Consider the following 21,537-nt stretch of genomic DNA (forward strand, 5'->3'; position numbering starts at 1 on the left):
CCCCCCAGGAGAGCAACCCGGGGTTGCCGCGTACCGCAGGAGCCGACCCCCAGCCCGTCGTCCTCGGGCGGCGAAAGCAAACGGACGCCGCCACGGGTGAGCGCTTCCCCGCGGGCAGCCGAGCGCCCAGCCGCACCACATCCCCCGGCATGCACTGCGAAGGAAGCGGCGGCCGGCGGCCGGTAGTTCTCCGGCGCCGACACGCCCGCCGGCACGGTGCGCCTGGGGCCCGCGGAGAACTACACTTCCCAGCGTGCCTAGCGAAGAAAAGGGGGCGGGGCTGGGGCGGGGCGGAGGGCGGGGCGGGGCGGGGCGCGTCACACTGGCGGGGGTTGGCTCGCCCTCCTCGTCTCGCCGGCCTCAGGGGCAGTTCAGCGCCCGGAGGCGGGGCCCGAGGCGGCGATCCCGGGCGGGGCGGGGCCGAGCGGGGCGGAGCCGGGCGGACGGCGGCGGAGGCGGAAGCGGCGGCCGCGGGGCGGGGAGGGAGTCCGGCCCTGCGGAGCCGAGGAGCGCCTGGAAGGAAAACAGCCTCCCGGCCGCGGAGCTCGGTGACAGAGGCAACCAAGATGGCGCCGAGGGGGCACCTCTGGGCCGGGGCCCGGCTGGGGCTCCCGCCGCTGCTGCTGCTCACCGTGGCGCTGGCCGGGGGCTCGGGCACCGCCGCGGCGGAGGCCTTTGACTCGGTGCTGGGCGACACGGCGTCCTGCCACCGGGCCTGTCAGCTGACCTACCCCCTGCACACCTACCCCAAGGTAGGGCCGACCGGAAGTGGGGGGCACCCGAGGGCCGAGCCCGACGCGGCCCCTTTGCCCCCCTCCCCGGGAGCTGGGCCGCGGGGCTGCAAGGGAACGACCGAGGCTCCCGAGCGCGGGGAGGGGGCGGCTGCGGGGGCTGCACCCTGGGCGCGGGGCGGGACCCGAGCGAGACCCCCGCGGGCTGGTGGTGGGCGGGGGAGCGGGGGCGAGAGGGCGGCGAGCTCGCCTGCCCCGCACGCCGTGCGCAGCCAGGCTGGGGCCCCGCACCCCCATATGGTCCCGCGAGCCCAGCCCGGAGGGAGCCCCGGCGGGGGACCCCCAAACCGCGAGGAACGGAGAGGATGGGCTTGCTCAGAACGCGCCGGATTGGTGTCGCTGCCCCCCCACCCCCGCCCCCGGCGCCCCCCGCCCGGGACCCTCTCCCGCGGCCCCGAGCCGGAGTGTTTGGCCGATGCGGCTGGCTGGCCGGGCCGGCCTCGCCCTCCTGCGTCCGCTGCCGTTTGCGCTGTTGACTGTCCACTTGCTGTCCGGCCGTCCTCTGCCCGCTGCGGTCTGGGGAGGTGGAGGCCCGCCAGCCCCGCGGCGGGGGCTGCCAGGCCTGCGAGACCCTCTCCCTTCCCAGATGTCTCCTGCTCACTGCTGGCGAGGATGTTTCCAGGGAGAGCAGCGGGAGACGGGGATGTTGGGCTCTAAGGTGGATGGAACAGGGGAGGGAGCTGGGAACCCGACTTAGGGACCTACCTCGATGGAGGCCGCCCTTAGTGTATCAGTTATGTTTCTTGTCAGTTACGTTTCTTATGCTTTGTATCCAGCCCAGCCCTTCCTCTTCACCAATACCGAGTGGATCTGGAATTAAGGGGAGTTTTATTTTTCACCGTTAAGGATTGCTGGTTTTTTCTTTTCCTTTCTTTCTTTCTTTTTTTTTTTTTGTTTTTGTTTTTCTCTTGTATGTTTTCCTAACAATGCAATATAAACTAGAATGCTAGGATGGACCATCTCAAATAGAGGCGCTTCCGTAGACTTGAGGAACTTCCATAGTATCCAGATTTCTGACACTTGGTATCTCTAAGTCACTTTTCATCTTTGAAGATGCTCTCTTCAGGAACTCTTTAAGTCATCTGACTCCTTAAAATGCATGAATGCGGTATGCTGTGTTTTTTGCTAGTATGATAAGAGGTTGACCCAACATTCTGAATTCTCACGACCACCTCGCAGAGCAGGCTTTTCCTTCCGTGGAGGAAAGGGAGCCCCGGAAGGCTTCCATGACTTGCCCAAAGTCATTTTTCCATAGTAGTAGTTGAGCCCTCGAGTTGGGTACCTCATGCTGCCTCCTTTGTAAAGTTGGATTAAAACTATTAATAACTTCTATTGGTCCACCTCTGGAATACTCTGCCTTTCAGAAAAAAAGCAGTGCATTGTAAGAAATGAATTTAGATGCTTGCGTATCATCTCTGGGTCAGGTTTTTACAAATAGAAATCTTACTGTGATGACTCAGTATTGTTTGTTGCAAGAAAGCAAACTTCTTGACCTGTTTGTAAATATTTTACTATAATTTCACCCTTTAACTTTCCTCAAAAGCGCAGTGGCATAATTGGTCTGGTCCAAATACAGGAGACATAAATCATATTAGTAAACTGATTAGAGCCAGCCTGGTCATTTTTTTAACAAGGTATGGGCTCTAGAGCCATACAAATGTAGATTCCAGTCCCAGTGTCATTTTTACTAAGTGCCTTTGCTGGTCATTTTATGTCTCTTTGCTTCATTTTGCCAGTTACAAAAAAAAAGGCAAAAACTCACCCCTTCTTTTTTCTTTTTTTTATTAGTGAAACACCATGAGGTACAGTTGTAGATTTACAATTTTTTGTGCTTGGGTTTGATTATACAATGATCAGATACCCATCCCTCCACCAGTGCCCATTTTCCACCACCATGGATAATACCCCCCCATCCCCGCGCCCCCCCCCCCCCCCCCCCGGCAGGGCAATCCCCTGTGTTCTCTCTCTCCTTTTGGGTGTTGTGGTCTGCAAAAGAGGCATTGAGTGGCAAACATGTTCAGTCCATAGTCTACTTTCGACATGCATCTCCCCTCCTGGGAGGATCCTCCAAACACCCTTTATTTGGTGTTCCCTTCTCTATCTGAGCTGCCCTTTCCCCTTGAGTGCCCGGCTGGCCTCTAAGCCATGGAGGAATCCTCCTGGTACTGATGTCGGCTATTCTTGGGTATTAACCTCATATTTTGTTACTTTATATCCCCCAGATGAATGCAATCTTTCTATGTCTATCCCTCTCTTTCTGACTCATTTCGCTTAGCATGATACTTTCCATGTTGTACCACTTGTATGTAAATTTCATAACTTCATCTTTTCTAACAGCTACATAGTACTCCATTGTGTAGATGTACCAAAGTTTCTTTAACCAGTCATCTGTTCTTGGGCATTCAGATTTCTTCCAGTTTCTGGCTATTGTAAAGAGTGCTGCAATGAACAAACAAAAACTCACCCCTTTTACAGACCTAATATGAGGACTGAAGATAATATATTAGGCACTATTAGAATAGTACCTGACTCATGGCAATAGATAGTTATTTCTTCTGCTGAGTATCTTAAAACCAGTCTGATGTGTTTAGTATTGGTAGTGCTGATGAATGAGAGAACAGTTGACTTAACTCAGGATTTAAAAATGCTTATAAAATCTATAAATAGTATCATTGAGGTTATTAGCTGGCATTGTTTGGTGACTAGCCCCTTTTCCTTGCTAGTCATTTGGAATGAGTAGGGTGTGAAATTTTTACTTGAATAATAATATTGTCTAGAACAGGAAACACTTGGAATAGGATGTGAATAGGATGTGATCTTTTTTCTTTGAGGGAAAACGGGGTTGGCCCGAATCCTATTGTGCTCAGTGCTGACGCCCGGCTCTGTACTCAGGGATCACTCCCGGCTCTGTACTCAGGGGATCATTTGTGATGCCGGGATTTGTATCCAGTTCAGCCACATGCAAGGCAAGCATCCTATCCACTGTACTATAGCTCCAGCCCTAGGATATTCTAATTTTGTAGGGAGGGGTGGGGACTGTTGGCCACACCCAGAAATGCCTCAGGGGTTACTCCTGGCTCTGTGCTCAGGAATTACTCCTGACAGGCTCGAGGTACCATTTGAGGGACCAGGGATTGAACCTGGATCCACGGCCTGCAAGGCAAGTGCCCTATCCTCTGTACTATCTCTCCAGCCTCAAATATTTTTAATAGCTATTGAGTGCCTCTTACGTGCCCATATTGTATGGTGCCTTAAAAGTTAGCCTGGCATATTGTGGCTGCTTATTAAATAGATTCTTAGAATGCTATATATTAGATCATATAGCATAGTAATGATATTATAGATAAAAATGTATAGCCCTCATATTCAAGATTGACATGAATATTATCCCTGTTTTACAGTTAAGGAATGTAATGTCTCCATTGGAGACTTTGTTGTTACTGTGTCTGGCATATCGAATACTCTCAGTAGCTTGCCGGGCTCTGCTGGGCTGGAGCGATAGCACAGCGGGTAGGGCGTCTGCCTTGCACGCAGCCAACATGGCCGACCCAAGTTCGATTCCTCCACCCCTCTCGGAGAGCCCGGCAAGCTACCGAGAGTATTCGATATGCCAGACACAGTAACAACAAAGTCTCCAATGGAGACGTTACTGGGCCCGCTCGAGCAAATCGACGATCAACGGGAGGGCCTTTACTTTTACTTTACAGTTAAGGAAACTGACACTGAGAAATTAAGTCATATTCAAGTTTGTAGAGAAGAAATAAGAGGCCGGTCTTTAAAACAGGGCTGATTCCTAAAGCTCGGCTGTTTTTACTGTGCCATAATCTATTCTGAAAATGGGGTGGGGGGACTTACAGGTTGGCTTAATGCAGGAAAGAAAACATGAAATGGCATGCAGTAGGGTTGGCGTGTTTCCTCTCTGCGAGATGCAGAGAAATATGGGATGCTGCAAAGACAGAAGAGAATTCTTCCACTGTTTTTATGAAGCCTGGAAAAGCCACTCAGGCACGAAATTGATGTGAATGGTAAAAATTCTTTCAGTTTCACCTTAACAGTAAGTGTAACCAAAACTTGGGTCCAAAAAAATGTGCTGCCTTCAAAGCAGTATAGGAAGTATTACTGTGTGATTCTAGACCGTAGCCGGCTCTCATTGCGTTGTTGCTACTGATAATCCTCCAGCAGGGAACGCCCGCCTTTGTGTTCCATTGGTCACTAACTGGCAATGTGCACACACTTTTCCTTCCTTCCTCGATGCCTGCCAGTTTGTACCCAGTGGATCATACAATAAGTTATGGTGGCTTACTGTGCCACATGGGCTGATTTATTTCAAATACTGTAGTTACTTTATGGATGAAAACCCTGATTGTCCTCGGTCCAGAGACATAGTACAGAGGGAAGACCCTTGCCTTGTTCACGGCTGAACAGGCTTTTTTTTGTTGGTTTTTTTTTTTCTTTTTGGGTCACACCCAGCAATGCACAGGGGTTATTCCTGGCTCTGCACTCTGGAATTACTCCTGGTGGCGCTCAGGGGACCATATGGGATGCTGGGAATCGAACTCAGGTTGGCCGCGCGCAAGGCAAACGCCCTACCCGACTGACCAGTTTTGATACCAGGCACCTCACACTGTCCCCTGAGCGTAGAGCTGGGACTTAGTCCTGAGCATAAATAAACCTTGAGAACAGCCAAGTGTGGTCCAAAAACAACAAAAAAGACATTGTCCTTAGTCTTATAAGCGTATGTTGAATTTATTCTTATCTTGAGATCCCACACATATATTATGGCTTGAACTGTTGTTTTCGATAAGGAAAAAAAATCTATTGTAGAGGCCAGATATTATAGCGGGTAAGGTACATGCATTGCATATACCCAATCTGGCTTCAATCCCCTGCACCACACATGCCCCACAACCCCCACGCACGACCAGGAGTCATTCCTGGTCACAGAGCCAGGTGTAAGCCCCGAACACAGCTGAGTGGCTAAACATAGCCACCACCCCCAAAAGCAAGCAAGCAAGCAAACAAAAAATTATGATTAACACCGTCATGTACTGAGCACTTTCTATGTCCCGAGCACTGTATTGAGGGGGCTTGAGATAAATTGTAGCTAGTGTCTTCTTTTATGTAAGAAAGCTAAGATTCCATAGGTAAAGACACTTGTGCAGCGTCACTCACCTAAGAGGTTTTCATCCAGATCTAGCTGGTTGCCACTGGCCTTCCCCTGCACACACTATGGCCCTTGTTTGTGCTAGGGTGTTTTCTGGCAGCAGTTGCCTTGTGAGGCTAGTCGTGGTGACTTCCTGATAAGCCGGATGGTTTGTGTGAAATATTCATATTCTGGACATATGCTGCTGGTACGTACTTGCTCACTCGTTTCTACATATGTCGAAGTTCTGATTATCTCTCTTCGCCTTATGTCAAATTTTCTCCTACAGAATAGGAGCAGCAGCTCTGGGAGGAAGTTTCTGTTTTTGCCTTCTAGGCTTCTTTCTTGGGTTCCACTATAGAAGTAAGACACTGAAATAATCTCGTTGTATGATTCCTGTAAATCTCCCTGCCTTCTTAAGTTATAAAACTGATGGGATAGTTGATGATAAACCCGACTAATTTTGCTTTCTTTTTGACTTTCTTCCCCCGGGGGGGAAATTTTTTTGCTAATCCTCCCTGTTCTTGAACTTTCCCAGGAGGAGGAGTTGTACGCATGTCAAAGAGGCTGCAGACTGTTTTCAATTTGTCAGTTTGTGGATGATGGAATTGATTTAAATCGGACCAAGCTGGAATGTGAATCAGGTAAAGTGCTTTGTTAATGACAGCATTATAATGTTGTTTTCTCTTTTCTATATTTTTTAATTTTATTTTTATAAAGTTGTTCACAACATTTGATTACATTTAATATTCAGACACCAATCCAGCCACCATTCCACCTTCCCACCACCATATTTCCATCCCGAACCCCAAACCCTGCCCCCAAAGCAGAACTGAAATGATTTATTTTTTATCGCTTATTATAAATAATCCACTAAAAATAAGACAAAGTTTTCTTAGAGGAATGTGTGTGAAGATTGTATTTCACGCAGGAGCCATTGAGCCCTTCTATAAGAGATGAGTAGCATGTTGTTAAAGGTTGAGCCTTGTGTGCTTAAATCTTCATCTGTATAACTATGTTCCCCTGTAAGGGTGGTTCCCTTCTACTTTAAACCCAATAAAATTGTGGTCTACTACTCTTGGTATATGGATATGTAAAGTACGAGGTGTCCAGGAATAGATTCACTCATGGGTGAGGCTTGTCCAAGCCGGTGGAGAGTAGCCGTGAACATGGTGGCGGTTGAATTCCGAAAGTTTTGGCTGCTGGGGCTGGCTCTGTTGGGGCTTGGAGGGTCTCACCCCCCACCCCCACCCCAGGTTGCCCTGAATGAAACAGCCTGGTGCAGGGTCTGGAGGCATGGCTATGGAATATCGTTCAATGCTCTCTTCCGAAAGATTTATATTGCATAATGTTGTTTTCTTCTTTGAGTTATGTTCTACTTAATTTTTTTTCTACTCATAAAATGACATTCTGTTTTTATTGTTTGTTTTGGGGCCATGCCTGGTTGTGCGCAGAGCTTACTGGTGGCTCTGCACTCAGGGAACAATCCTGAGGACCATATGGAATGACAGGGATCGAACCCAGTTTGGCTGCATTTAGTGCAAGCGCCTTTCTGCCTTACGGTCTCTCTGGCCTGACAAACATCCTTTTAAACTAGTACTTTAATTATCATGAAGTTAGAATTTTAGTAACCGCTGCTAGAAATTTCACGGACATTAAATTTGATGAAACAGTATTTTTTTTCTTGTACTGTGGATAGGATACCTTTATTTAACCAAGGATTTGAGTTTTACAAATACAGTAATAATTACCTTGCTCATAATTCATCACTAACTTTTCAGTGGTTGACTTTCCTAAGCCTTTCAGTGTAGAAAAATTGGTTGGTCTAACCAATTTTGATTTTTTACTGAATTGGGCCTTTGACTCATTATTTAGTGGTGAATTCTTTGTGGTGTATGCCAGTTAAAGAATCAAAGTCTTTTTCATCTCTTCCTTTTTGCTGAAAAAGATATGATTAGTAAAAGAAACCTGTAATCTGGACAAAATTGACATTTAACCTTTTAAAGAACTCTAATGAAATTTTCCCCATTCATTAAGTCATATGCGTGTATTCAGCCGAAGGGGAGCAACCTTTCTCCATGTCAGTATGCCCTGACTCAGGTGCAGTCTCCACAGGACCACAGTCTTCCTCTCCACTGCCCAGGCTCCAAACTGGCATCTTAGTACATAAAACTATTCACTACAGTTTTTGCGCACCTTTGAGAAACAGTAGAAAGATGTAATTGGGTTGTAAATGAAAATAGAATTTTTATAGAGGAGTGTTCCATTCAAAGAAGTGGTTCTAGTGAACTACGTGATGAGATTAATGAGATTATACCTGGTAAAGAACCATTTTAACTTTAGGAGCATCTGTAGCACATTTTCTAAGTTCAGTTTTTCTAGAATTTAGGATATTGGACTAATTGGATTTTGTATTATTTTTCTCTTCCTATTTACATATTCTTCTCAATTAGGTGATTCCCGTAGCAGTTTTATTTATATAAATATACATTTGCGGCCGTGTGACCTCTTATTCTCTAATTCTCACTCTCAGAGAACCCGGCAGGCTACTGAGAGTATCATGCCCATATCTATGCCTGACTGGGAACACCTGTAAAGGTGATTAGATAGAGGCTGCTCCAAAAGCCTCCATCCCTCTAGGAGAGCCCGGCAAGCCACCGAGAGTATCCCGTTCGCACGGCAGAGCCTGCCAAGCTCCCTGTGGAGTACTTGAAATGCCAAAAACAGTAACAATGATGGTCCTCATTCCCCTGACCCTGAAAGAGCCCCCAATATGTCATTGGGCTACACTAGCACGTGACAGGGACGGATGGAGACGTTACTGGGCCCGCTCGAGGAAATCGATGAACAACGGGGTGATAGTGATAGTGATACATACATATTTGTATAAATCACTGAAATACGTATTCTTTCAACCATGTGGGTGGTGGTATTTTCATTTTAAACACATAGAAAATAATAATCAGAGGGGCTCACCAGTTCTGCTCAGATCACATATAGTCAACAGATGGAGCCAGAAGTTCAATATGCCAGTCCCAGTTTTTCTACTTTCCAAACTTCAGCCACAGAGAACCCCTCATGTTAATGTCATATATCCCTCGCCTGAGTATAACTAAGATTCATACTTGAGACATTGGACTTGTGGTAGAAGTTAGGGAGATTTATTTTATTACCAAATTTGGAGATTCCTGTCGATGAGATGCTTTTTCAGTATGAGATTTCTTTGTAAGAGCCATGAGATGATTCCCAGGCGTGGGGCACATGCCGGGAATGGACACGGCCCCGAGTGAGATCCCCATCAGCACATGACATCCTAGCAAGATTGGGTGTCTCCCTGGGAACCCTCAAGCATCCTGAACACTGCCACACTGTCACCAAATGTCGGTGCCATGCTTTCATCAGGAGGGGCCCCCTCTGTCACCCTACGCCCCCGTCTCCTGAACACCACGAGGGATACCAACCCCCCAAAACCAAATTTTTATAAAATGCCAAATCCTTTACTTTCCCGTCTACCTTTTGTAATTTCACTGGTTTCTCTTACAGCATGTACAGAAGCGTATTCCCAGTCTGATGAGCAATATGCTTGCCATCTTGGTTGCCACAGTCAACTGCCATTTGCTGAACAGAGACAAGAGCAAGTAAGAACTAGTACTTTGACGTTGCCTGTTTCGATCGCACTGACCAGTATTGAAATGTTTATCACCCACCTGATCCTAGTGTTACATTTCATAATTAGTTGTCAGCAAACATATTACATGTTGGCAAATAGAAAAGAAGTTAATTGCATGGTTATTTGTGTTTAATGCTTTACTCCTGGGGGCTGGAGCGATAGCACGGCGGGTAGGGCATTTGCCTTTCACACAGCCGAACCGTCCAAGCCAGGTTCGATTCTTCCTCCCCTCTCAGAGAGCCCAGCAAGCTACCTAGAGTATCTCGCCCACATGGCAAAGCCTGGCAAGCTACCCGTGACGTATTCAATATGCCAGAAACAATAACAACAAGTCTCACAATAAAGATGTTACTGGGCCCACTTGAGCAAATCGATGAACAGCGGGAGGACAGTGCTACAGTGCTTTCCTCCTAAAAAGTCCATATATGGGGCCAGAGAAAGAGTTCAGTAGCCCGGACGCATGCCGTAGGTGCAGGAGACCTGGCTTCCGGTCACCTGCACCTCTGAGCACACAGCTGGGAGTAGCCCTGGAGAGTTACAGGGAGTCACCCAGTATCAAAAGCAAAAAGAGGGATGTTCGTGTTAGTAATTACTTTGTTTTTTCTCATGGTCCAATGAAGACACTCTTCTGCACGTGAAAAATTGAGTTCGTGTTCGTTTGGGGGCAGGGACCCGGCAGTGCTTGGGGACTTGCTCTCCAGCCCTTTGAACGATCTCTGGGGCCTGTTCAGACCTTTTTATTTATCCTAACTACCATTGCCCTAACTCGGGCTAGCATCATTTCTATAGTACATGTCTCTAACTCTCAGCACTAAATTAACTCCCAAGTGATTTCGCACTTCAGTGCTTCTTAGTCATTTCGCTCTTCAGTGCTTCTTAGTTCTTCCTTTAGTTTGTGTCCAGATATTTTTCTAAATGGAGAAATCACCATGTCTTTCTCCTAGCTTAGATAAGTCAATAGATGTTAAGTCCAGAGCACGTACCAGAGCCTGATGTATTCGGTATGCCAGTTACCTCTCCCGTATCACCTTTTATAATTCCTTATTCTATACGCTGAATAGAATACTGGTTGAAGTTTCTTAATTTTAAGGGCCAGCGATATTATTATATATATATAGAGAGAGAGTATAGGATATATATATATATATATATATAGATATAGATATATAGAGAGAGTATAGGATGTAAGAGCTTGCCATGCTTAGTCTCCAGCACCTGACTAAATGTGTATATCAAAAAGTAAATATTTTCCATGATTTATTTTAAAGCTCATGACCCTGATGCCAAAAATGCATCTTCTCTTCCCTCTGACTCTGGTGAGGTCATTCTGGAGTGACATGATGGACTCTGCACAGAGCTTCATAACCTCTTCGTGGACTTTTTATCTTCAAGCTGATGATGGGAAAATAGTTATATTCCAGGTGACAGCTCTTCTTCCTCAATTCATTTAAATAGCAGCAACTGTAAATGTGTTTATCTAACAAGAACTCTTAGGTTTTCTAGATTTTATAGTGGCCAAGTTGATAAAATGAAATCCATAGATACAGGAGATAAGAGTCATATTTTTGATTCAGTGACATATGTATATATCATGTTGATATTAGAGAAAAGAATTACAAGATTCTTTTTGTTTTGTTTTGTTTTGCGGCCACTCATGGTGATGCTCAGGGGTCACTCCTGGCTCTTCACTCAGGAATCATTACTGGCAGTGTTTGTGGGACCTCATAGCAGACCACATGGGATGCCAGGGATCAGACCCAAGTTGGTTGCTTGCAAGGCAAGGACCTCATCCACTGTCCTATTTCTCCTGTCCCTATTTTTTAATCTTTAATAGCATTTTACCTAATAACTTATATGGAAGCTTGTTGAAAGCATATTTTCTCCTTAAGGGAGAACCTTTTCTTCTACCTCATTATTTACCATGAGATATAGATAATAGAAGCAGCTATTTCTGGAAGATTTTTATGTACTAGGCACTTTACACATACTATTTTATATATTCAGACAACTATGAGGTTGTATTACCCCTATTTTATTAATGAGGACACCAAGAATCTAATTTGTATTATCATTACTGAGTGGCCTGCTATAATATTAGTTTGTGATATTTAGCACATTTTTAGCCTTGCAGCCCCTGTACTTAATTTGGTAGTAAGTCAAACACAAAAGAAGTTCTCTCTTGTTAAATTCAAGCTTTTCGTGAGAGGATAGAACACCATCCCTAAGGTCTTGTCCGCTTGAGTGTAAATAGAATGGAGAAGCCCCGACTCCAGAGCGTCAGTGCAGTGTGGAAGATGGAAAGTATGAAATCTTTAGCTGCTGTTTATGAATTATTTATTTCTAGGGAAGACTTGGATGTTTTAGATGAGAAAAAATAGAGATAATGTGTGTTTAGTCAAAAATTTTGACAGTCTGCTGAATTTCTGATCAATTAGATTTGGTATAGTACTCATTTTTGCGCAGGGTTGAATCCACTATGGTATAATTTATGCTTTTTTTTTTTTTGGTAATGTCAGGAAATTAGACTGAGTACTTGATGATGCCAGAAATTTGTGCCTCTATAAGGCTGTGGATCTGCTATTCAAGGAATGCAATTAAAATATATTGTGGATAATGTGTTTTATTTTTTATACCATACTAATGTTCCTTTTATTTTCAGCGTGAATGTTTATAGAGATGATGTGTTGTAGAACTTGCTACTGAAAAAAAGCTCAAGAAGTACAAGTGACTTAATTGCTTTCATTATCATTTTAGTCTAAGCCAGAAATCCAGTATGCGTCACAGTTGGAGCAGGAATCTACAAATTTGAAAAAATCATCACTAGGCAAAATGTCCTGTAAGTTTTATTTTAAGTAACAAGATAAAAACATTAGCAGATGGGTCAGGGTGTGGCTCAATGGTAGAGCACAGACCTTGCATATGCAAAGCCCCGATCTGATTTTCAGTATTCCTGGATCTGACTCCCCAGCACTGCAGTGGCAGTAGCAACTGCAAAAAAACATCAGCAGACAAATGTGGATGTAGTAGAACTGGTTGTGCGATTGTTTTTGTACTGTGGAAGGTGAACAGATAAACACTGGAAGAGTGTTTCTTAAACTTTAATGTGTGTTAAGATCCAGAGAACCTGTTACAACAGCTTTCTGAGTCGCACCGCCAAGTTTTCATTTTATGAGAATTGGGATAGGACCTGAGTATTTGCATTTTTGGCATGTTCTTGGGAACCACACCTTGAAAACCATTATTCTTAAAAACTGCTTTGCCTTAAATAATATTTGGGTATGAACTCCTGAAATATTTTGCTATTTTCAAGTAAACTAACCAAATAATGAACTATTTGAAAGTATGCATTCCTGTACTATAGGGTGGATTTTAGCTGATGGCATTATGAAACATCAAACCAAAGCTTATAAAATAAACTAGCATGCATACTTTTTTTTTAGATAAATGATTTAATTAACTCTAATTTTGGTGGGTAGACTGCATTTAGTAAAGGCTTCTTTAGACTGGACTAGATTTTATATTTTCTTCTTTTTATGTCATACCCGGCGATGCACAGGGGTTGCTCCTGGCTCTGCACTCAGGAATTAATCCTGGCAGTGCTCAGGGGACCATATGGGATGCTGGGAATCGAACCCGGGTTGGCCTCATGCAAAGCAAACGCCCTACCTACTGTGCTGTCGCTCCAGTCCCCTAGACTAGACTAGATTTTAACCTTAAAACCAATACATAATTTAGAAAAAGTTCCAGTACCAATAAGAATTTGAAATCCGTAATGTAGAATATCCATTCGTTTAGAAGTGCCAGAAGACAGTCTTATAAAATGTATTAGATCATATCTGTTGAGGACATCTAGATTCTAGACGTGATCATGTGAGAGTGGCCTTTGAATGATAGACTGTTGTAAATTCTTGTTTCATTATTTCAGCAGATCTGCAGGTGAGAAGTTCACAAGCACACAGGAACTATCTTGAAGATGGAGAAAGTGAAGGCTTTTTAAGATGCCTCTCGCTGTATGTATCTCTCTCTTTGTGTATAGAAGGTAAACTCTGGCTTGTCTCAGAACAAATACAGTCCTTTTAACTACTCAAAATTTTATCTATTACTTAAGCATAAAGAAGAAAAATTTTTTATCCTTTTAATCTTTTCCCTGACATACTTACACTTTCGTGTATTTTAGTTTCTTTAAAAGATAATTTTCTCACAGTACAAAAAGATTCTTAATTTTTTTTTAGGATGCCTTGATTCATGTTAAGAAATGTACTTCTCTAGATAGTTAAATTTTGTAGTTAGGGGGATGATTTTCACTTTTATTATTATTATTATTATTATTATTATTGGTTTGGGGGCTATACCTGGCAATGCTCAGGGGTTACTCCTGGCTCTGTACACAAGAATCACTTCTTGCAGTGCTCTGGAGATCAGGCTGGGCACTTGCAGGGCAAATGCCCTACCCACTAGACTATTGCTCTGGCCCCCAGTGCCAGGGATTTTCAAGGATGGCAGGGAAAGGGGCTGAGGGGGGTGGGGGTTAGCTCAGAGGGCAGGAACTCAGGCCTGTTATCTGCAGGGTCTTGGGTTCAATCCCCAGCTCTCAGGGCCTCCCGAGCACCGCTGGGTCACCCTCTGTCCTCCCACAGTTCTGGGGAGGATCACCCCCCAACAACCCCCAGAAAACAAGAACAAAGGACAGCAAGGAGAGTGGTCAGGTACTTCTACTTTCCCAAGAGGGCATATCAAGCATCGGAGGGGAGGAAGGTGTTAACAAAGTATGCCTGCTTCCATCTGCCAGAATGTTTCATTTTGAGCGCTTCCCACTTCTCAGAGATAGACAGTGACCTGTCCTGACTGCTCTGTCCAGAGTGGTCTGCTGTGTTGGTGCCCAGCTGAGCAGGGAGCACGTACTTGCTTGGGGTGGGTTTGCTCCCCCGGTGGGCCCCTACTGCAGGCCAGAGAACAGCATTATTTGATTTACTGGGGTAGAAGTCATTTCCTGCTGGTCTTATCAGAGATGGGTAGAGGCATCTGGAATCTAAAAGTTGCTATCATTCACTGACCAAAGTCTTTGAGCACTGGATGAGAAAGTGAAGATTCAATCTCATTTCCAGTCTCCCCTTCTTTCCTTTCTGAACTTATTGGCTTTGTGCCCCCCCCCCAAAAAAAAGGGCAGTTTTTTTTCTGGTTTTTAGGGTTTTTCCTGCAGTTTGATGGTTTTCTGAAACCTTATAACTTAAGTTCTGATATCTAATATTAAATTACAATTTACTTTCAATATTGTGGTACCTGGAATCATATTGGTAAATCACTGCCCTTTAACATACTGTCATTATATTTTATGTTTTTTTAAATATAATATTTCAGAAGTATTTTGTGAATGTTTCTTAGGTGGCAGGCTTTGTAAGAAGAGGCGGGCAGGAGGTCATAGACGTGACCTAGGGCCCTTGGGCCCATCGCTGGTGTAGGGTGCCGTATGTGTGTATATCCAGACCACAGAGCCCACAGCACTGGAAGCAGGAGACCCCAGCCACAACGACACTTAAAATGTGCCTGTTGTAGAGGCGGGCCGGAGGCTGGAGGGAACCTGGTAGAGGGCATTGGTGGAGGGAGTGGACAGCACAGCACACTGCCCGCCCCCCTGTGGGATGGATGCTGGCACATGGATGTGGAACTCTGAAACAGGTGTGGCGGTCCTGGTGCCCTAACAAAGACGAGCTAACAAACAGAAAAAAAATGCCTGGTAGTTTCTTAGAATTAGACTCAGTGAGTTAAAAAGAAGATTGACCGCCTTTTCTTTGGAACTTATCCTATTCCCTGACAATACATTGATTTGAAAAACACTCCAGCAGCTGAATCTTGCAACTCCTGGTCTTTCGCCTTTTTCCCCCCTTCGTGTGGTGTTTGGGCAACCAGGTTGCAGCAGCACCTGCTCGCTGTGCTGCTGGGCCCGACTGGCTGGTGATCGGAGGGAGAGGTCCCCAGCACTGCTTGGTTCCCGCCACCCCCAAGTGTGAGCAGCGTTCAGAGAGCATGCGCAGAAAGTTCTCATTGTATCCCTAACTAAGCACAGATTTACTATTGGAAGTCTCTTATTTTAACCCACTGTGACTTTTGCAGTAACTCCGGGTGGATCTTGACCACAACTCTGATCCTGTCCGTGATGGTGTTGCTCTGGATCTGCTGTGCGACTGTCGCCACGGCTGTGGAGCAGTATGTCCCCTCAGAGGTAACTCAGTTCTGACCCTGCACACCATCGCTGCGCCAAGTCCTCGGGGCCGCCAGTTTAAATGCCTTATTTACTTAACTAGGAAAACAAGACCACTCCGCTAATAGATGAGAGATTTGCTGATTCTAGTCATGTGTGGGGTTGGCGCACACCTGACAATTACAGATCTGCCACAAAAGAACCGCTAGTTCAGTATCTTGTGGCGCCAACTACCCTGGTGGCATGTATGTGTGGTGGCTGGCTTGGGTAAAAGAAACCTGGGTGTTTTGAGAATGAAAAGGACCTGTTGACAGATCTCTCCAAGGTGATAATCAAGACTTGTAGCACTGTAGCACTGTCCTCCCATTGTTCATCGATTTGCTCAAGCGGGCACCAGTAATGTCTCCATTGTGAGACTTGTTACTGTTTTTGGCATATCGAATACGCCACAGGAAGCTTGCCAGGCTCTGTGGCAAGATACTCTTGGTAGCTTGCTGGGCTCTCCAAGAGGGATGGAGGAATCGAACTCGGGTCATCCGTGTGCAAGGCAAACGCCCTACCCGCTGTGCTGTCGCTCCAGCCCTAAGACTTGTAGAACCTCTTAATTTTGAATTAATTGCTGCAAATATTAAGAAGTAATTGCTGCCTTAGAAACAGCAAGGCTGAGAGCGGGAGGGGTAGCACAGTGGGGAGGGCTCCTGCCTTGCACACGGCCGACCTGGTTCCAATCCCTAGCATCCCCTGCGTGTGACCCCAAAACAAAAAAAAAAGAAAAGGGAAAAAAAAATGTGTAAGGCTAGAGTATTAGATCCTGAGTTAGTGTGCTCGGGTACCTAGCCGTGAGAGAGATGGCCTATTATAATTCCTTGGTAATTAAAGTTTAACTGGCCCAGGTCTCAAGGATGGCTCAAAGGGCTGGAGCACATGCTTTGCATGCAGAAGCTGAGGGTTCAGTCTCCAGCACCACTCGGTGCCCTGAGCACGGTTTGATGTGGTCCAACAAACAAAATAAAGTAATAGATTAATTTAACTGGCCCAAGAAACATAATTGTTACAGCATTTTCATTTAGGGAGATACAGTTGTATTTAGTTTAGCTCTCAAGTAAGGAAACTTATTTATAGAACCAAATGTGTGGGCTAGAGAGAGAGTACCAGTGGGTAGGACAGTACTGTTGCCTGGCTTGCGGCTGACTCGGGTTCAATCCCTGCCACCCCATATGGGCCCCCGAGCCTGCCAGGAGTGATCCCTGAGTGCAGAGCCAGGAGTGAGATCTGAGCACATTCAGGTATGTCCCCCAAACAAAAACAAACCGAAAGATAATAAAAAGAAATTCAATATAAACTCGTATCTATTGACATCAAATCTAGCTGAAATAAACCTTACTTCTCCTGTTCCTCCAAAACACAGTATGACTTCAGCCCCTAAACTTTTATTGTTCCCTAAACTCTAAACCAGGGAGTAGCCCTTGAGCCCTGTCAGGTGACCCTAAAACTGAAAACCCAAAGAAAAAAGTGTAAAGAGGAAGGAGGAAAATTAAGTATGGTGCCTGAGCTGTAAACTTGTTTGAAAATGGAAATCAGTTTTGATGTAAGATTTACATAATAATGATTAATCTCATTTTGATGATTGTAATATTGGCAGCTAGATACAGTATTGACAGGATATTATTGATCACTAGCATTTACATAGGCCTTTGAATTTTACAGAGCTGGGGCTGGAATGATGGTACAGCAGCTTGTTTTGCGTGTGCTTTGCCCCATAGTTGATCCCTCGCACTGCATATGGTCCCCCAAGCACTGCCAGGAGTGATCCCTGAGTCCAGGGCAGAAGTAAGCCCCGAGCACAGCTGGGTATAGTACAGTGAAAAACAGAATTGATAAAGTGGGGCCAGAGAGAGAACTCAGTGGACAGAGCACGTGCTTTGGAAGACTGGGTTGGTCCCTGGCGCTGCATGGCCCCCTGAGCTGTAGTGGGAACAACCCCTGAACACAGCTGGGAGGACCCCCTAACACTGCCAGGTGGGGCCCCAAAGCAAAGCCAACAGTATCTACAAAGTATTTTCCTGCTTTTCACCTGTCTGGCAGTGCTGGGCAGCAGCCTTCATTAGCCTTATTAGAGGGGAGTCAGCACGCACAGCTCTCGTTGATCTTCCTTGGGTTTTATAGTTGTGAGGGTTCGTGGGTATAGGGTTTGGGGCCCCACCCAGCTGTGCTGGGGGCTACTCCTGCCTCTGCTTGGGGGTCACTCCTGATAGTGCATGGGGACCACATGGTGTGCCAGGGATTGAACCAGGCCTGAGCATATGCAAGGCAGCCCCTCCACTGCCTCCAGCTGACACTTGTAAGGTTTTAGATCTTTAGATCTTAAGTCCATGAGGGCACTGAGACCGCATCTGGGGCATGAAGCTCCTGGTTTTCCCCACACAAATAATTGATGTGCAGATTGTTAGGAAAGCACAGACTAGGCTTTAGGTGATGGGAGTCTTCACCTGAACTTGGAAGGTGAAGTAGCAAGGTTTGGGCTAGCAGGGAGATGCACTCTGCTCCCCCAGGTTCAGGTCCCTTGCGGAAGGGACTGTCTGAATTAGGTAGCCTAGAGCAGGAGATTAGACCGAGTGGTCCAAGTCAGGCTTACAGAGAACTTCAAATTGCAGTTTGGTTAGATAATTGGGTCCATTTCTTTGTATTTTGTTTATAATTTAACTTTGCTGATAATTTTCTGTATTGTTACCAACTTGTATTTTTGTTTAATTCTGATGTGTCTGTATCTTAATCATGTTATTGTTCCTTGTAAAGCTGAAATTCCTCATCTACATGAGATTACCTTACCTCTCTTTCTCTCAAGAAGATAGATAGATATATACGTATATCTATTCTATTTTTGGCTAGCCTCTGAGATTCCCTTCTCTACCTCCCCCCACCCCCAGCCCTTCCTAAATCCTCCTGGTAACAGAACTACAAACCGATGACATAACCTTTGGTGACCTGCCACTCTCTGGTACTTTGTCCTTTTCAAACCCCTTACTCCTGAGGTCTTCCCTTGTGTAAGAAAGATGCATGTGAGGCTGTATCTGCATGGCTGACCTCAGATAGAGCTGACGTTCATGGATTCACTGTGACCTCCATTCCATGTCCCAGTTTCACTGGCGGATGTTGAGTACATTCTACTGTTCCTGTTCGTCTTTGGTTTTGTGCCACACCCGATGCTGCTCAGGATTGAACCTGGGTCAGCTGTGGGCAAGACAGTCGCTCTACCGGCTGTACTATTGCTCTGCCCCTTCTTTTGTATCCTGTTCTTGGCTTTATGTGATTTAGCTCCGTTAGTTCTCCTAGTAATCCTGTGAGGTTTTCTGTTATTGATATCTTTCTTTTTCCAGGTAGGAAAACTCAAAGAAAGTGTGGTTCCACAGTGATCACAGAGCAAGTGTAGAAGCCTGGTGCCTGGACTCCAGGGCCAAACCCTGGGCTGCTTTGGTCAGCCTGCACCTGTAAGCAGGGTTGGGACCCGGCTGCTCTCAGCCCCCTCCTGAGTGCTCTCTTGGCCACTAGGCTGGCACCACCCCTGGGAGCACGTGGTTTCTGCTTCTGAGCCAGGCCACGCAGACTCTCCCATGCCGAACACTTCCGATGGACACTTAGTGCTTTTCTCTTAGCTCTTTCGGAGGACTCCTGTCTCTCTAGCAGTTTTAGGCGCCAGGGTAGCCTGCTAAAACTTTGATGCGCTTTGTTTTGACTATATAGCTTCAGTTGTAGGAAACTTTCTCCACAGGTTCCGGTGGTCTGTGGGGAACCCCTAGCTGTGCCCACAATGCACCCCTTCCTCCCCACAGCGCCTCTGAATCAAGAAGCGGTATGACAGCAGCACCCGGAGCCTGTTGGCCACTTTGGTCTCTCCAGATGACTGCCACACCCGGCGCTGGCCAGGCCATACTCCTGGCTCTGTGCTCAGGATCACTCCTAGCTCTGCTCAGGGCTTACTCCTGGCTCTGTACTCAGGGGTCACTCCTGGCTCTCCTTAGGGCTTACTCCTGACTCTGTGCTCAGGGGTCACTCCTGGCTCTGCTCAGGGCATACTCCTAACTCTGTGTTCAAGGGTCACTCCTGGTTCTGCTCCAGGGTTTACTCCAGGCTCTGTGCTTAGGTAGTGCTCCAGGGACCAGATGGTGTGCTGAGGATTGAAGCCAAGTCAGCCATATGCAAGACAGATCCCCTCCCCACTGTGCTATCTCTTCCACCCCTAGATGTTACTCTCATGCTTCGCCCTGGAACTCTTCCTCTCCTAACAAAGCCATGGTGGTGGGGAGGTAGCTCAAAGGCTGGGATGGATGAGTTACATGCAGACGCCCCAAGTTCAACCCCCAGTCCTACGTGGTCTGCTGAGAGCCACCGGGTGCGGTGCCCCAGCACTGCCGTGCCCGGGCAGCTCCTGTGCTGGGTCCAGGCTCTGAAGCGGGAAGCCGCGCTCCGGGTGGAGTCGCACCAACTCCATTTCAGCCTGAGCATTTAAGAGTTTTAATTTGAGAGATGCAGAAAGTTTCCTTTGACCATTCTCTGGGAGCTACATTCAGGTATAATATGGAATAAAAGCATTCTTCATTCTTGAATGAGTTTTTAGAGCTGCAGGGGTTGGGTTTTGGTTTTCTGGGGCTGCAACCTGAGGCACCGCTCAGAGCTTCTCTTGGCCCTGCCCCGGAGCCACTCGTGGGAGCGGGGGACCATATGCAGTGCCAGGGATGGGAACAGGGCCCACCGTATGCAGACAAGCTCCTTAACCCACTTACTATTTCCCTGACCCTAGAGTTGTTTTAACCCAATATCCATAGAGTAAATTATTTGAAGACGTAGGTTCCGCATTATTCAGATTGCTAACATATGGTGATTTTCTTTTGCAGAAGCTGAGTATATATGGTGACTTGGAATTTATGAATGATCAGAAGCTAAGCAGATACCCAGCTACTTCTATTGTGGTGATTAGGGCGAAAACTGAGGATCATGAAGAAGCAGGACCTCTGCCTACAAAAGTCAATCTCGCTCATTCAGAAATTTAAGCTTTTTTTTTTTTAGAAAAAAAGTATGTACTAGACATCTAAACTTTCCTCATTGAGCTTTTTAAAAATGGTTTCATTGGATACAGGGCTTAAAATCACTATAAAATGCAAATAAAGTTACCCCAAAGTTTGAAGACCATTTGCTAAAACTTTACCTATGATTTCTTTCTAGTAATTTAAGCGATAGATGTCTGGACTGTGTTTTTATTTTACTTGATAGCTGCACTAATTCCTATTTGTAGTGTTTCATTTCCTTAGCGCTGTGTACTGATCATTGTTCTTTCCTACCTCCTGCCATGAACTGTCAATCACCTTAGTTAATATTCTCAGTAGGATATGATATTTCTGCTCAGAAAATGACAACTTGTAATTGGAAGTGCCCTTCAGTGACACTACATTTTCAGTTGTGTTGAACTGAAATGATTAAAATATTATTTCAATAATTACACTCTGAAATTTGAGTTAATAAATTCCTGGTTTCCAGATTTTCCTTTCTATCCACCCCAACCCAGAATAATAATTATGAAATAGTCTATATCTGTATAATATGACCAGAGATGGGCTGAAGCCATAGCACAGCGGGTAGAGCGTTTGCCTTGCAAGTGGCCAACATGGCCGACCCAAGTTCAATTCTTCCACCCCTCTCGGAGAGCCCGACAAGCTACTGAGAGTATCTCGCCTGCACG

At 45.8% G+C, this 21,537-nt stretch overlaps 1 protein-coding gene across 2 annotated transcripts; it reads left to right on the forward strand.

Moving 5' to 3' along the window:
* The first annotated feature begins 453 nt into the window (after window positions 1–453).
* TMEM59 (transmembrane protein 59) lies at window positions 454–21,317 on the forward strand. 2 transcript variants are annotated; one of them, XM_056122159.1, is made up of 8 exons: window positions 454–752; window positions 6,473–6,578; window positions 9,478–9,572; window positions 10,873–11,025; window positions 12,359–12,440; window positions 13,530–13,614; window positions 15,716–15,824; window positions 20,696–21,317. In XM_056122159.1, exons 1-8 carry the CDS (start codon window positions 567–569, stop codon window positions 20,849–20,851), a joined length of 972 nt encoding a protein of 323 aa, XP_055978134.1. In that variant the 5' UTR covers window positions 454–566; the 3' UTR covers window positions 20,852–21,317. The 2 variants fall into 2 exon arrangements, with proteins under 2 accessions (XP_055978134.1, XP_055978135.1); XM_056122160.1 differs by having other exon boundaries at window positions 13,533–13,614.
* Window positions 21,318–21,537: the final 220 nt, after the last annotated feature.

This window comes from Sorex fumeus, unplaced genomic scaffold, assembly GCF_029834395.1.
Source record: "Sorex fumeus unplaced genomic scaffold, SorFum_2.1 ptg000045l, whole genome shotgun sequence".
Lineage (NCBI taxonomy): Eukaryota > Metazoa > Chordata > Mammalia > Eulipotyphla > Soricidae > Sorex > Sorex fumeus.